The 15,409-nt window shown below is 60.2% G+C and overlaps 1 protein-coding gene across 2 annotated transcripts in view; it reads right to left on the reverse strand.

Moving 5' to 3' along the window:
• Window positions 1–3,188: 3,188 nt before the first annotated feature.
• Window positions 3,189–15,409, reverse strand: part of NOTCH1 (notch receptor 1) — a 52,994-nt gene continuing 40,773 nt past the window's right edge. For both annotated transcript variants that reach the window (XM_055350159.2, XM_055350161.2), the window contains 11 exons: window positions 15,274–15,386; window positions 14,063–14,634; window positions 13,426–13,857; window positions 11,931–12,079; window positions 11,019–11,235; window positions 10,748–10,835; window positions 10,495–10,660; window positions 9,293–9,588; window positions 7,858–8,005; window positions 7,645–7,742; window positions 3,189–6,304 (listed from right to left, as the gene is read on the reverse strand). In XM_055350159.2, coding sequence (XP_055206134.2) covers window positions 4,817–6,304; window positions 7,645–7,742; window positions 7,858–8,005; window positions 9,293–9,588; window positions 10,495–10,660; window positions 10,748–10,835; window positions 11,019–11,235; window positions 11,931–12,079; window positions 13,426–13,857; window positions 14,063–14,634; window positions 15,274–15,386 — 3,767 coding nt within the window. In that variant the 3' untranslated portion in view covers window positions 3,189–4,816. The remainder of the gene's footprint in view (window positions 6,305–7,644; window positions 7,743–7,857; window positions 8,006–9,292; window positions 9,589–10,494; window positions 10,661–10,747; window positions 10,836–11,018; window positions 11,236–11,930; window positions 12,080–13,425; window positions 13,858–14,062; window positions 14,635–15,273; window positions 15,387–15,409) is intronic.

Below are 15,409 nucleotides of genomic sequence, written 5' to 3' on the forward strand. Positions count from 1 at the left end.
GAGGTGGGCCGATCACGAGGTCAAGAGATCAAGACCAGCCTGGCCAGCATGGTGAAACCCCCTCTCTACTAAAAATACAAAAATTAGCTGGGCGTGGTGGCAGGTGCCTATAATCCCAGCTACTCGGGAGGCTGAGGCAGGAGAATCGCTTGAACCCGGGAGGCGGAAGTTGCAGTGAGCTGAGATCGCACCACTGCACTCCAGCCTGGGTGACAGAGGGAGACTCTGTCTCAAAAAACAAAAAACAACAAAAAAAACCTCATTCACTTTTTATGTTGTGTTAAAATAATATTTTTGATATATTTGATTAACTAAGCTGTAGTATTAATATAAACTTTGCCTGTTTCTTTTTACCTTTTTAATGTGGCTACTGAAATAAAGTTGCATATGTGGCCAGGCACAGTGGCCCACATCTGTAATCCCAGCACTCTGGGAGGCCAAGGTGAGGAGAGGACTGCATGAGCTCAGGAGTTCAAGACCAACCTGGGCAACAAAGTGAGACCCCATCTCTGCAAAAAAATAACAAAAAAATTGGGTGGGTGAGGTGGTGTGCACCTGTCATCCCAGCTGCTAGAGAGACCAAGGTGGGAGGATCACCTGGGCCCAGGAGGTTGAGGCTGCAATAAGCTATCACTGCACCACTGCACTCCAGCCTGGGTGACAGAGCAAGACCCTGTCTCAAAAACTTTTTTTAATTAAAAAAAAAATAACATATTGAGGTGAGACTCACAGAACCTAAAATTAACCACTTTAAAGTGTACAGGTTAGGCCAGGTGCAGCGGCTCACGCCTGTAACCTCAGCACTTTAAGAGGCCGAGGCGGGTGGATCACTTGAGATCAGGAGTTTGAAACCAGCCTGGCCAACATGGTGAAACCCAATCTCTACTAAAAATACAAAAAAATTAGCCGGGTGTGGTGGTAGGGGCCTGTAATCCCAGTTACTTTGGAGGCTGAGGCAGGAGAATCACTTGAACACAGAGGCGGAGGTTGCAGTGAGCCAAGATCATGCCACCACATTCCAGCCTGGGTGAAAGAGCGAGACTCCGTCTCAAAAAAAAAAAAAAAAAGTGTCCACGTTATCGGCATTTAGTGCATTCGAAGGGCTGTGCATGCACCACCTCTCCCTGGGCCCAGAACATTTGCGTCACTCCAAAGTAAAACCCCGGGCCGTCTTCATCCACGTCCCTACAAAGGACTTGAACTCATCATTTTTTATGGCTGCATAGTATTCCATGGTATATATGTGCCACATTTTCTTAATCTAGTCTATCATTGTTGGACATTTGGGTTGGTTCCAAGTCTTTGCTATTGTGAGTAGTGACACAATAAACTAAAACTTAAAGTATAAAAACAAAACAAAAAAAAACCCTGGGCCGTTTAGCAGCCACTCCCCTTTCCTCCTCCCCCCAGCTCTGGGAACCATCAATCTACTTTCTGTCTCCATGGGTTCGGTGACCACAGGCACCCCATAGAAATGGAGTCACTGCACCTGCAGCCCTTTGCGGCCGCCACCCTTCACTGAGCACCGTGCTTCCAAGGCTTGTCCGCATGGTGGGTGTCAGCACCTCCGTTTCTACGGTGGAATCATATTCCCTCGTGCGCATTCATCAGGGTTCTTCCGCTTCCCCTCGTGCGCATTCGTCAGGGTTCTTCCGGCAAGCGGAGCCCATAAGACGTGCCACTGAAGAGGTTATTGCAGGGAATTGGCCACACGACCTCGAGGCCTGCAGTTCCCAGGGTCTGCAGTTGCAGGCAGGAGGCCTGACGGCATTGCGAGTCCGAAGGCCGGTGGGCTCCAGGCCCAGGAAGAGCCCACGTTTTCAGTCCAAGTCTGAAGGCAGGAAAAGACCAATGTCCAGTGCAAGCGGTCGGGTGGGAGGACCCCTGGCACTTGGCCTATTGTTCTCCCCGGGCCTCAGCGGACCGCACGGGGCCCACCCACACTGGGGAGGGCGGACCGCCTTACCCGGGCTGTGGATGCAAATGCGAACCTCATCCAGAACACCTCAGAGACATACTCCGTTTGGCGAAATGGCCCGGCCAAGCTGACACTAAGGTTCACCGTCACAGCAGACGGTTTTGCTGACCCGTCGTTGGCAGAGGACGCTCAGGCCGTCTGTGGCTGTACTGAGTGATGCCGGGACAGCCAGTGGCCACGTGCGTTTGTTTGAGTCCCTGTTTTCACTTCTTTCGGGCAGACCCCTAGGAGTGGAATTTCAGGGTGCTGGGAGTTTTATGGGCAGGACTCCGGCTGGGTCACCCCCTTTGAAGACAAGAGTCAGGCCACTCACTGCAGTTCCACGGTGGCCCCTCCTGGTCCTGGTGCCCAGCGCTGGCTGGCAGACGCAGCCCCCAGCCATAGTGGAGGCCTTGGGCTCACATCCCTCCTTGGAGAGACTGGGCCCAGGGCAGGCAGTGCTTTGCAATCCAAAGAGGGATCTCAGACTCCCCACCACTCTGGTTTGAAGCCACTGGCCTGCCCTGAAGGTCTGGGGCTGGGCAGAGGCCCAGGCAGTGGGGAGAGAAGGGGCCCATCCTTGTGTGAGGCTGGCAGCTCTATTCAGGGTCAGGGCCCCAGGATCAGGCCGCCTCTGCCTCGCTCAGCCAGTTCCTTAGGATCACAGAACTTTCCAGACTCTGCCACGTCCCATGCTGCCCTGCTCAGAGGCTTCGACAGCTCCCTCTGCCCTCCTATAGGGGCCAGAGTCCTCCCTGTGGTCTCCAGCCCTTAGAGGGGTCATACCACTGCCTCAAGGCCCTCCCTATGCAGCCCCCCGTCTGCTGCAGAGCTCCCTGAGGGGCTGTCCCCAGGATGGCTGGGTGGGACCTTCATCCCTCCCAGGCTGAGAGGAGAAGAGCCCCGAGCTGCCAGGAGGGCCAGACTCACGCATGGTGTCCTGGGAGCCGTGTCACCCCAGGCGCGAGCCCCACCTCCCATAAGGCTGCAACCACCTTGCTGCTGTGTATCCATCTCCCTACAAAGGCCCTGGACCAGGCAGGCTGCAGACACCATGGAGTCCCTGGAGGCAGCATGGTCCCTGCACCCCCGTGGGCCGGGACTAGGCAGCCTCACCGTCACTCTCCCAGCAGAAGGGGCCCTCGACTCCTGGCTCCCTCAGAGCATAGCAGCCCTGCCTCCCTCCCAGAAAGGGAGCCAAAGGCCAGAGCAGAGGGGAGTGGAAGCCGGATCACCATCAGTATCATTTTTATTGCAAATCAGTTAAGAAAAAAGATGAAAAAAATACATCATCTACAGTTCCTCATGTAGATCACTTTTAAAGTCTTTTTCTGTAAACTACACTCTATTTTATAAAACACAGTAAAAATCAACATCTTGGGACGCATCTGGTCATGCCCCCTGGGGATGGCACCACGCGGCCCCCGTAGAGCTGGGGGAGGCTGCCCTGAGGAGTGCAGGCGGCACGGCAGCAGAGCGTCCCCAGTGCATGGGCGGCTAAGGCTCCCCGAGCTGAGCCGAGTCTGACGTCCCTCACTGGCATGACACACAACAGACTCATTCATTAAGATTTTTTAAACAAAATCCACCTTTAAAAACATATTTACAGACATTTTTCCTGCCATAGGCTATACTTGGTATTGCAAAAATCTGCTCCTCCCAAACTAGGAGGGGTGGCCCAAGGGCAGCCCCCGCCTCCCTCCAGCCCCTGCCCGACCGCACGCCCCCTGCCAGGGCTGCGGGGACAGGACCAAAGGATGCAGCCCATGGCGTTGCACAGCTCAATGTGCCCGGCTCTGGCAAGTCTCCTGTGAAACACGGGAGCCCACGGGGAGTCGGGTCCTGCGAGCTGGGGCCCAGGCTGTGTTGCTGGCGCATCTTCTTCGGAACCTGGGGGGCGCTGTGCAGGCTGAGGTGCTGGGGCCGCCACCGGGGTCAGCCCAGGCAGTGTCTTTCCCCAGAAAAGGGTAGGATGCCTCCGTGTGTGACCCAGGCAAGTGCCACAGTCCACACATCTCATGTTTGACATGCACGATGCCTCCATTTCAAGAACGGGCAGGGGGCCAGGGTTGTTCTGGAGGGACCAAGAACTTGTATAACCAACGAACAACTACGTAATACTGAACCTGAAACAAAGATTCATGATTGGTACCATGGGTGCACTCCTGGCATACACACTCCGAGAACACATTTTCACAGGCATGCTTGCAAAAAACCATCTAAAACACATCGCAACATCTAACCCATATGCTTTCACTTGTTTTCTATTTCAGATGCAAATTAATCCGCGTGCGGAAGGTGAGCCAGCTTTGCCTCCGTTTGCCTCTGGATGCAGCTTCTCCTAACAGGCAGGTGATGCTGGTGGAGCGGCCGGGCTGGCTTGGGGTTGGGTGGGCGTCGGGGAAAGGGCGCGGCCTGGACGCCCCAGGAGCTTTTTGGACTATGCTCGTTCAACTTCCCTTCTCCAACATCATTTCTTTTTGGATTTTGAAAAAAGGAATCAATAAATAAATGGCATTTATAAATCATGAATCTTTGTTTATATTTTATAAACACAGAAGAATCTTTTCATCCTACGTAGGAAAATCCTGGCTCTCAGAACTTGCTTGTTTTCTTAGAATAGATAAAAGTTTCTACCTGGGGCCAGATAAAACAGTACATATAAATAAAAAGGCAGTGTTTCTGTGTAAAATAAAAGTACATAAATAAATACTAAAAAAAATTAAAATCCTTGTTCTTATTTTGTATAAAAACATGTGTTTTAAAAAAGGCTCCTCTGGTCGGCCCTGGCATCCACAGAGCGCACACAGACGCCCAAAGGCTTGGGAAAGGAAGCCGGGGTCTCGTGGGGCGCGCCGTTTACTTGAAGGCCTCCGGAATGCGGGCGATCTGGGACTGCATGCTGGTGGGAGGGCTGGAGACGCCCTCGGACCAGTCGGAGACGTTGGAATGCGGGGACGAGCTGGACCACTGGTCAGGGGACTCAGGGGACGGGGTGAGGAAGGGGTGCTCAGGCACCTGTAGCTGGTGGCTGGGGGTGTTGTCCACAGGCGAGGAGTAGCTGTGCTGCGAGGGGGGCGTCAGGAACTGGGCTGCGGTCACGGGTGGGACCAGCGAGGATGGCAGCGACGTGGGCAGGGCGGGGCTCTCCTGGGGCAGAATAGTGTGCACTGCCAGGCTGCTGGGGCCCAGTGGCTGCACATCTGCCTGGCTCGGCTCTCCACTCAGGAAGCTCCGGCCCAGGTGGCCACTGGCTGCTGAGCTCACACCAAGGTGCGGCTGTGGTGGTGGTGGTGGCGGCTGCAGGCTTTGCTGCTGCTGGATGTTTGCTGGCTGCAGGTTCTGCTGCTGCATCTGTAAGTTTTGTGGCTGCACCTGCTGGGTCTGCACCAGGTGAGGCTGGGTGGCCAGCCGGGTGCTGGGCAGGCCCTGGTAGCTCATCATCTGGGACAGGGCGCTGGCAGCAAGGCTACTGTGCAGCGGGCCTACCATGCCATGCTGCAGGGAGGGGGCCTGTGTGCTCAGGGGGCCTGGTGCCACATTCCCCCGCAGAGGGTTGTATTGGTTCGGCACCATGCCGCTCTGCAGCCGGGACAGCCACTCGCATTGACCATTCAAACTGGTGGACCCGCCCACAGTGAAATTCAGGGCCCCTCCGCTGCTGGAGCCCAGGACGGTGCTGGTGCCAGAGGCCACAGGCAGGTGGGAGAGACGAGGTGGGCCAGTCTCAAAGGTCAGCCGGCCGCCCCCACCCAGCGCCGCCATCTCGGGCTTGGCCGCCACGTTCAGGTGCCCGATGCCCAGGTGGGTGTCGGGCATACCAGGCAGGTGGTTGAGGGGCACGGATGGAGACTGCTGGAACGGGGAGGGCAGCAGTGGCGGCGAGGCCACATCTGACAGGTAGCCGTGGGGTGACTCCAGGGAGTCCACGGGCGAGAGCATGCCGGAGCTGTCCAGCAGGCAGCCCTTGCCGTCCTGGGACTTCTTCCTCCGCGCCTTGAGGTCCTTGGCCTCCTTGCTTCCACAGGCCAGGCCTTTGCTGCTGGGCTTGCGGACCTTCTTGCCCTGCACGCCGGGCTTGAGGCTGCCCAGGTAGCCGTTGGGCGAGCAGAGCGGGGGCGACAGGGTGGGTGTGCCCCCCAGCGGGGCTCCGTGCAGCTGCGGGCTGCGCACCAGGTTGTACTCGTCCAGCAGCCTCACGATGTCGTGATGCATGCGCTCCTGTGCGATGTCGCGCGGCAGGCGGTCCATATGATCCGTGATGTCCCGGTTGGCAAAGTGGTCCAGCAGCACCTTGGCGGTCTCGTAGCTGCCCTCCCGGGCGGCCAGAAACAGGGGTGTCTCCTCCTGGGGGATGAGGGTGGGGCCGGTGAGGGGGGCCAGGCCAGGCGTGGGGACCCTCCCCAAGGCTCCATCACCAGAGGAAGCAGCAGTACAACCTCCTCCGCGGGGTGGGGGCAGGCAGGCTGCTCCTCAGGACCCCGCCCCAGCGTCCTGCAACCACCTAGTCTGACTCTTGTTAAGTGTTAAGGCTTTGATACATCTTCTGAAACCCACCCAGAGGGGAGGTCTGTGCAGTCCTCTACCCTAGATCAGCAGGGCTCCACCTCTATGGGGGGGTCACAGAACCCACTGAAAATCTAACCAACTGCAGGCCCTCTTCCCTGCCCCCAATAAGGCACAAAAGGAAATTCCTGGAGCGGTTCAGAGGCACCGGCGAGGGCACCAGGGAGGGAGCTCGTCATCTGGACGGCCACCAAGCCACCCTGGTGGCCACCAAGCTCCTTCCTGGGGTCTCCTCTGTGTGGTGGACACGTCACAGGTCTGGGTGAGGCTGCTGTGTGGGAGTGGGAAGGGGCTTCCCAGGCCTTGATGCCCTCTGGGGCCCAGTCTCTGCGGGGCCATGCTGCCACGGACTGGGTAGCGCCTGGGCCAACATGCCCCAGTGCCCAGGCCCGCTGTGTGCCCTCACCCAGGAGAGAGAGACGCTTGAGCCTGACATGCCAAGGGGGCAGCAGGAGTTGGGGGCGGGGGTGGGGGTTCTGGCGGCAGGGAGGTGGGGGTGTCCGCACCTGTGCCCTGAGCACCCAGGGGAACCCAACAGCAGCTGCAGGGCCAGGAGCTGCAGGGCCAGGATGAGGGCTGGGGGTGGCTCCCCTTGGATAAAGTCCTGAGACTTCTTCCTCCGAGCCTTGAGGTCCTTGGCCTTGGTGAATACACCAAGAGGCCCCGCCCCGCAGGGAGCTGCCGCCACGCGTGTTCTGGCTCAATCTGCACCACCTGCGTCACCACATTCCCATCCCCATCCCCGCCTGGTGACAGCTGGGGACAGAAGGTGAGGTCCAGGTGACGGTGACACAGCAGTGGCAGCAGCAGCATTCCCCACGCCAGGCTGTGTGCCCTGCCATGACTGCCGCCCAGGAGGGTAGGGCTGGGTCTGAGGGGCGAGCCGCCGTGTCCTGACAGCTGGACCTGCACTTGGAAGGGCTCCATAAACAGGGGCTGAAGGAGGGCAGGAGCACTAACGAGGTGCCCAGCATCATGCGTGTGGGGCCCACATGCGGGCCCAGCGACCCTCGAGACCCTGTGGGTCAGGCCCTTGTGTCCCTGCGCCCCGTGGGTTTGGCCCTCACTTCTCTGTGGACTCAGCCCTCACGTCTCCCCTGGCATCCCAGCCTCGTGCTCACCCTGTTGTTCTGCATGTCTTTGTTAGCCCCGTTCTTCAGGAGCACAACTGCGGCATCCACATTGTTCACAGCAGCGGCCCAGTGCAGGGCGGACTTGCCTGCGTGAAAGAAGCAGATGGGGTAGGTTGGAGACCAGCTGGAGGCAACCCAGTCCCACCCGTCCCTGTGGCAGTCCCGCCCCACGACAGAGCAGCCCTGCCCCCGTGGGCTCACCCAGGTCATCTACGGCGTTGACATCAGCGTGTGAGTTGATGAGGTCCTCCAGCATGCCCTCCACGGCCAGGCGGGCAGCCAGGATCAGTGGCGTCGTGCCATCATGCATGCGGGCATCCAGGTCTGTGGCTCGGTTCCGGATCAGGATCTGGGCAACAGGGAGAGGCTCAGGCGGGTGCTGGGCAGACGTACACCGATGCCTCCTGCCCAGAACGAACGCCTGGACGGGAAGCCCCACTGTCTTCCGGACACAGATGAGACCCTCCTGAGATCTGCACGGCCGGGCAAGACGAAACGCCATGGGGCTGCCCCTGAGGAGGGGCCCGGATGGGGGCAGGGGCTGTGCTGCCCACAGACAGGCCCCTTGGTGACAGTGGGGTCCATCGTGACCACGTGTGGCCTCATTTAATCCTCACTGTGGTCCTAGCTGCCATGACCACCTACAAAACAGAGAGGTCAAGTCCCTGCCCCCAACAGCAGTTACAGCTGGCACTCAGGAAGCCGGGCTCACGGCCCTACAGCCGTCTCAGAACCGCCGAGCTAGTGTCCAGCTCTGCCCAGAGAAGGGTGGGCAGCCCTTGTAATGCAGCTGGGCCTTGGCCTCTGGCAGGAGGAATGGCCCCTGCTCACTGGCGGGTGCAAAAGACAACTTGGCCTGATTCCTGCAAATCACCTGGGAACTTCCACATCTGTGCAAAGAAGGCGGCTGAGAGAGGCACACACCAAACCCGCATGGGGCTCCCTTCCACGCTCTTTCTGCTCACCTACATTTATTTCTGCAAGATGACAATGTGTCACCTGAGCTAAGAAATCAGGAAATGAGAAGCTCTATGGTAACTCCCCGGGCTGTGCCCATCTGAACCTGCTCCAGGGCCGCCTGGAGCCTGGGGACTCGCAGCAGGGGTGACTGCAAAGGCAGCCCCTGCCAGGGACATTCCCTGGAGACCCAGGCATCCAAATCCCTAAATCCATTCTTGCCACGAGCTCACCGGCAAGCTGAGCCTTAGGTCTGCAAGCACTGAGCGGCAGCCTCTAAACCCTGCTTCTCACTGCCACAGGCTACGCCGGCAGCCAGGGTTGAGGGAGGGGCGGGGCCGCGAGGGGCTGCAGCAGTGGGACCTGGACCTTGAGCAAGGCCCACAACCCTGATGGAGCCTGTCTTGCTGGGGGCGGGGAGGTGCTGCCTCACTCAGCAGATCCCCCAGGCCTCCTGCCAGACCCGCCTCTGCCTGACTTCCCTGGAGAACACAGATGGGCCCGACGCCCTCCCCCTCGCACCTCGCTGACTGCGAAGGTCCCAGGTGGAGGCACCAGTTGTCCTGGACTCAGCTGTGCTCGGGGTCAGGCTCCCAGGGCCACGTAAGCCTGGCCACTGCCCCAGACCACCAGGCGGCCCTGAGGAGGGCAGGTGGGCACACAGGCAGCCACTGCCTACCTGGAAGACACCTTGTGCGTCGGCAGACACAGCCGCATGCAGCGGGGTGCGGCCCATGTTGTCCTGGATGTTGGCATCTGCGCTGGCCTCCAGCAGGCGCTTGGCGGCATCAGAGCGTGAGTAGCGGGCGGCCAGGTGCAAGGCGGTCTCGCCCGTGCGGTCTGTCTGGTTGTGCAGGCTGGCGCCCTGGTAGATGAAGTCGGAGATGACGGCTGGCGCGTCCTCCTCTTCCTCGCTGTTGCCCGTCTCCAGGCCGCCCCCGCTGCAGGAGGCGATCATGAGCGGGGTGAAGCCATCTGCAGAGGCAGAGACGGGTGCTCAGTCTGGAGGGCCGGTCCCCAGCTGCAGCCCAGGGGGAGGGGGGCAGCAGCCCCAAGCTCAAGGGGCCACGGTGTGGATGCACCACCCAGCACTTGGTGGCCCTGTGCACACAGCCACCAAGGGACAGCTGAAGTCCGCCTGGGCTGCTCAGTGGACACAGCTGAATCCAGCTTAAACTCCTGGCGGGCCACTGCTTCCTGACCTGCCCAAGACCTGGCACCCAAAATCCACCCAGGAAAAAGAGGACCCCAGAAGCATGCAGTTAGAAAATTAATGCTTCAGCAGGATGCGGAGGCTCACGCTGTCATCCTAGCACTGGGGGAGGCCGAGGCGGGCGGATCACCTGAGGTCAGGAGCTCGAGACCAGCCTGGCCAACATGGTGAAACCCCATCGCTACTAAAAATACAAAAATTAGCCAGGTGTGGTGGCAAGCGCCTGTAGTCCCAGCTACTGGGGAGGCTGAGGCAGGAGAATTGCTTGAACCCGAGAGGTGGAGGATGCAGGGAGCCAAGATTGTGCCACTGCACTCCAGCCTGGGTGACGGAGCGAGACTCCATCTCAAAAACAAAAAAAAAGAAAAAAAAAAAAAAAAGAAAAAGAAAAGCAACGCTTTCCATGTCTCAAGAAGGTGGTTTCAGAAAAGAGTAATTTACAGGGACAGAGTGGCCCTGCGGTATCACCCCAGGAAGGGGTTGGTGGAAGAACAGGAGGACTCCAGGACCACCCCCATCTACTCTGAATGGGAAACACCCCAAGGATGAAAGCTCTCACCCCCAATTCTAAGTTTCCAGAGTATCAACTGTACCCCAGCCTCGGGGCTTAGGGGAGAGAGGCAGGTGGGCCACGGGGCTAGGGAAGCCCTGGCTGCTGGCACCCTTACCGGGCCCGCGGACATTGACGTCCATGCAGTCGGCGTCAACCTCACCCTGGGGCGGTGTGGGGGCCATGGCAGACATGCGCAGGTCAGCGGCATCCAGGTGCTGCTGAGTCCACTGCCGGTGGTCTGTCTGGTCGTCCAGGTCAGGCAGAACCACGGGCTCCTCGAACTACATAGGGGGAGTGAGCAGAGCCTGTCAGGGCAGCCCGGCGGCAGGTGCCCGGGAGCCCAGGAGCCCGGGAGCCTCGCGACTCACCCGGAACTTCTTGGTCTCCAGGTCCTCGTCCCCCCACTCATTCTGGTTGTCGTCCATGAGGGCACCGTCTGAAGCGTTCTTCAGGGGCCTGGGGGGTGAGGGGTCGAGAAGTGAGGATGAGCGAGCTCCCTAGGAAGCCCCCAGAGACCCCTGGCCCGGGCCTGGCGTGGGAGGTGGGCCCTGGGTCGGGAGGGGCAGACTCCCGGTGAGGATGCTCGGCCAGGTCCCACCTCCCACCGGGGACCCAGAAGCAGGGGCAGCGTCCGCTCACTTGAGGCCCACGGAGTCCTCGCCAAGGGGCTCCCGCCGCTTCTTCTTGCTGGCCTCAGACACTTTGAAGCCCTCGGGGAACCAGAGCTGGCCATGCTGCCGCCGGCGCTTGCGGGACAGCAGCACCCCGCAGCCCACGAAGAACAGAAGCACAAAGGCGGCCGCCGCCACATACATGAAGTGCAGCTGCGCCGGCGGGGGCGGCTCCACGGTCTCACCTGCGGGCACGGGGGCCAGGGGCAGGCGCCCGGACATCAGGCGGCGGCGGCTACGCAGCAGGCTGGTGGCCGGGGGGCGGCGGACTGGCTCCGCGGCCGGGCGCCTCCTCACCCACTCTCCTCCATCCCGCCCCCCAAAATAAGGTCATTTTCTACGCAATTAATCAGAATTGCAAACTATCGCTAAATTCTCTCCTGCACCAGCCGACTCTGTCTGGAGACGGCTTTTACTTTTTTCTCCTTTAAGGGAGGAGGATTAGTCAACTTCAAATCGCTGCACTCGCATTGAGCTGTTAAGACAAAGGATTTAGAGGGATTTTCAAGATACAAACTTCAACACTTCACATGACACCGATCAATTCTCCTCTCTCTCTCTTTTTTTTCTTTAAAAAAAGCCGTAATGATTTTGAAATAATACCCAACAAAGAAAATTCAGGAGGAAGGGGTGGGGAGAGAAGCAGGCACCCACTTTCCCGTGGCTGGACTCGTTCCCAGGTGGCTCCACCGGCAGCTGTCACCGCCGCAGGTGGGGGCGGAGTGCCATTCAGAAAATTCCAGAAAAGCCCTACCCCAACTCGGACGGCAACGCTCACACCCGTGGGTGGCAACTGGCACAAAGAGCCAGCGCGTCTGGGGCACGGGAGGATGGCACCCCCTGCAGGCAGAGCCTGTTCCCGGGATGGGGCCACACTTACTCTGCACGGCCTCGATCTTGTAGGGGATGTTGAGGCTGCCCAGCGAGGCGAGTGCTCCCAGGAATGCGGCCACGTCGGTGGCACTCTGGAAGCACTGCGAGGAGGCCTGCACACACTGCCGGTTGTCAATCTCCAGGTAGACGATGGAGCTGGGCGGACAACCAGAGAGGGGCTGGGACCGGAGGCTTCCTCCTCCCCCGCCCACCGGCCAGGGATGCTGCCGCACGACACTGAGGCCCATGACGCCATAGTCAGGACATGGTGAGGCAGCCTGGGGTGGCGGGAAGCCAGGTCTGACAGCAGCTACCCTGCAGGGGACCGGTGCCCTGCAGCCCCCCGACTCCGTCCAGTGCTGATCACGGCTCATCCCAGATACCCACCAACGCGCTCTCCCTGGCCCGCCCTGACACCCTCTCTGGCTCCTGCTGGTGCCACAGACATGTTTCCTCATCTCAGGACAGAGAATGTGCCAGGAGCCCAGTCCTCCCCCAGGAGCCATCCCCAGGCCCTGCAGGAAGCACAGGCGTGAGGTGGGGGTGGGTGCAGCGGTGGTGGGCTGTGTGGTCATGCTGGCTGGGGGTGAGCTCTGCTCCCCAGGACTGGGTTCCCGTGAGCAGGATCCCATCCAGCCTGTGAGATGATGCTTCTGACCTCCAGGATTGCTCCAAGCCAGCAGAACTGACGGGCAAACCCACCAGGGTCAGGCACACAAAGGGCACAACCAACCTGGCTCCTGGGTCCAGCTGCCCCAGATCGAGTAGGCATGGGCGGGAGCCTCGTGGGGTGCCCCCTGCACTCAAGCTGCTCCTGCCTGTGTTCTCCCACCGTGGGACCCCCCACCCCCACCAGCTCCTCCTCCAACTGCAAGGCCCAGCAATGCCCCCTCCCAGGACCTCCACCTGCCTCCTCTCCAGCCCAAGCCAGGCAGACGCCAAGACCAAGCGGCATTCTTGTCTGGGGTGGGGCTGTTCAGCCCTGTGGGAACCCCTGGAGAGCTGAGTTTTTTGTTTTTTACTTCTTTTAATAATTTTTTAAAAAAACAAGAGACAAGGTCTCCCTATGTTGCCCAGACTGGTCTCGAACTCCTGGGCTCAAGGGCTCCGCCTGCCTCAGCCTCCCAAAGTGCTGGGATTACAGGTGTGAGCCTCCTCGCCTGGCAGAGGGCTGAGTTTTAATCAGTGTAGTATCCAGTGCCTAAGGCACAGCTCAATCTCAAAATCACCTACTGGGCACAGGAGTGCCGCCTGTCCAGGGGAAGGCAGTGGCCCAGGAAAAGGGTGTGGCTGTGGGGTCAGGGCCCTGAGCTGGAATGCTGCCTCTACTCCTTGCCTGTGCAGGCCCTGAACTCCCAGGTCCTCTCGGAACCTCCGTCTCTTTTACCATAAAGTGGGGAGAGTACTGCTTGCCGCGGTGCCGGCCGTGAGGGGCAGGGAGGCCGTGGGGGAGGGCCCAGGAGAGTTGCGGGGATTGACCGTGGGCACTGGGTCTCACTCACCCACGGACGTCCATGGGGTCCAGCTCCCTCCGCCGCCGCCCACCCTCGCTGCCACCAGGGAGCAGCGAGGCCTTCACCTGGCCCAGCAGGGCGTCAGGTGCGGCCCAGCCCTCGGCGGCACGCTTGATGGGGTGCTTGCGCAGCTCCTCCTCGCGGCCGTAGTAGGGGAAGATCATCTGCTGGCCGTGTGCGTCACGCTTGAAGACCACGTTGGTGTGCAGCACGCGGCTGAGCTCCCGCAGGAAGTGGAAGGAGCTGTTGCGCAGCTGCTCCGGTGGCATCAGCACCACCACCACCAGCGTGCCGGCCGCCAGCCTCTCGGGTACATGCTCCGCACAGTCCAGCCCGTCCCACTCGCACTCCGCGCTGTTGCAGCCCTGGTCGCAGTGCCCATCGCTGAAGTGGTCCTTGCAGTACTGGTCGTACAGGGGGCTGTTGGGGGTGGGACACGCTCAGGCCGCCTTCCTCGGGGGGCCTCGCACCCGCTGTCCGGTGCCTCCAGCCCACTGGCCAGCTGCGGGGGACGTCCCTGCACCCCCTGAGCAGAGCCTTAGAACTGCACGCTGGCCTCCGGGCCCAAGCCAGGCCACATCCAAGTTCGGGTCCTCCCTCGGCCCCATGAGCCCCGCAGCCTTACTTGCACTGGCCTTCCGCACGCTGGCAGTCGAAGCCGTCGAAGAGGCAGCCGGCTGAGTTGCACTGGCTGTCACAGTGGCCGTCACTGAAGTACTTCCAGCACTGCAGAGACTGCGTGCAGTTCTTCCAGGGGTCATTGAAGTTGAGGGAGCAGTCGCCGCCGTCCCAGCCGCACGCGTGGTTGTTGCACTGCAGGCTGCAGACCTTGTTGCCCGCGTCCTCCTGGCACTCAGGCAGCTCGCACGCCTCCTCGATCAGCGGCGGGGGGATGTCGCGCCCGGCCCCACCCCCGAAGCTGTAGTCCAGGATGTGGCACAAGAGCCCGTTGAATTTGGCGGGGCACAGGCAACGGTAGAAGGGGCTCTCGGATGTGGGCTCACAGGTCCCCTGGTTGTAGCAGGGGTTGCCGCCCAGGCAGGGGCTGCTGGCCGGGAACTGGCATTCGGGGCCCGTGAAGGGGCCCAGGCACAGGCAGGTGGGGCTGCGCGGGCCGGAGATGCATGTGCCGCCGTTGAGGCAGCGCAGGCTGCCGCAGGTACGAGCGTCATTCTCACATGTGGCGCCCTCGAAGCCCTGCCCGAGAGGGAAGACAGGATGGTGTCGGGGTGGGCCCCCCGCCACCTCACACCCAGCCCTCGGCCAGCAGTGCCACCGCTCTCCTCTAACCTGGGAGGCGGCCTGCAACCTTGCCCCCAGCAGCAAAACCCTTTACACACATTCTACCAACAGAGAAAGATCAGGGGGTGCCAGGGGGTTGGGAGATGGAGGAAGGGGTAAACTGGTGGAGTGCTGAGGACTTTAGGGCAGGGACTCTCTGCCGTGATCCTGTGAGGGTGGGCAGGCATGTCATACCTCAGCCCAAACCCACAACCACAAAGCCAAGGAAAAGCCCCAGGTACAGGAAGGGCTGCTGTTGGTAACAATGTATCACTGAAATACAGAGTGAAATTGATGCAAGCTGCTAACCAGGGGAACTGCGTGCAGGGGACAGCCACCCCAGGGAGTCTACTTCCTGCTCCATTTTTCTATAAATCTAAAATGTCTCTAAAATCCTTTATTGAAACTAAAAAAAAAAAAAAAAAAGACATCAGGGTGAAGAGGAGGATGAAGGCCGGGAGGATCACTGCCCGGTCTGCGCCCCGAGGCCCCCACGTGGACCTCTCCAGGTGTCTCCCCTGGCGGGCCCCCGCCTCCCTGCACCCCTGCACCTACCGCAGGGCACTTGCAGATGAACCCGCGGGCGGTGTTGGAGGCCACGGCGCAGGTGCCCCCATTCTTGCAGGGCTTGCCTTTGCAGCCATTGATGACGGACTCGCAGCGGCGCCCTAGGGGTGAGAGCAGGGCAGTG

This window comes from Gorilla gorilla, chromosome 13 (assembly GCF_029281585.2).
Source record: "Gorilla gorilla gorilla isolate KB3781 chromosome 13, NHGRI_mGorGor1-v2.1_pri, whole genome shotgun sequence".
In the NCBI taxonomy this organism is placed as follows: Eukaryota; Metazoa; Chordata; class Mammalia; order Primates; family Hominidae; genus Gorilla; species Gorilla gorilla.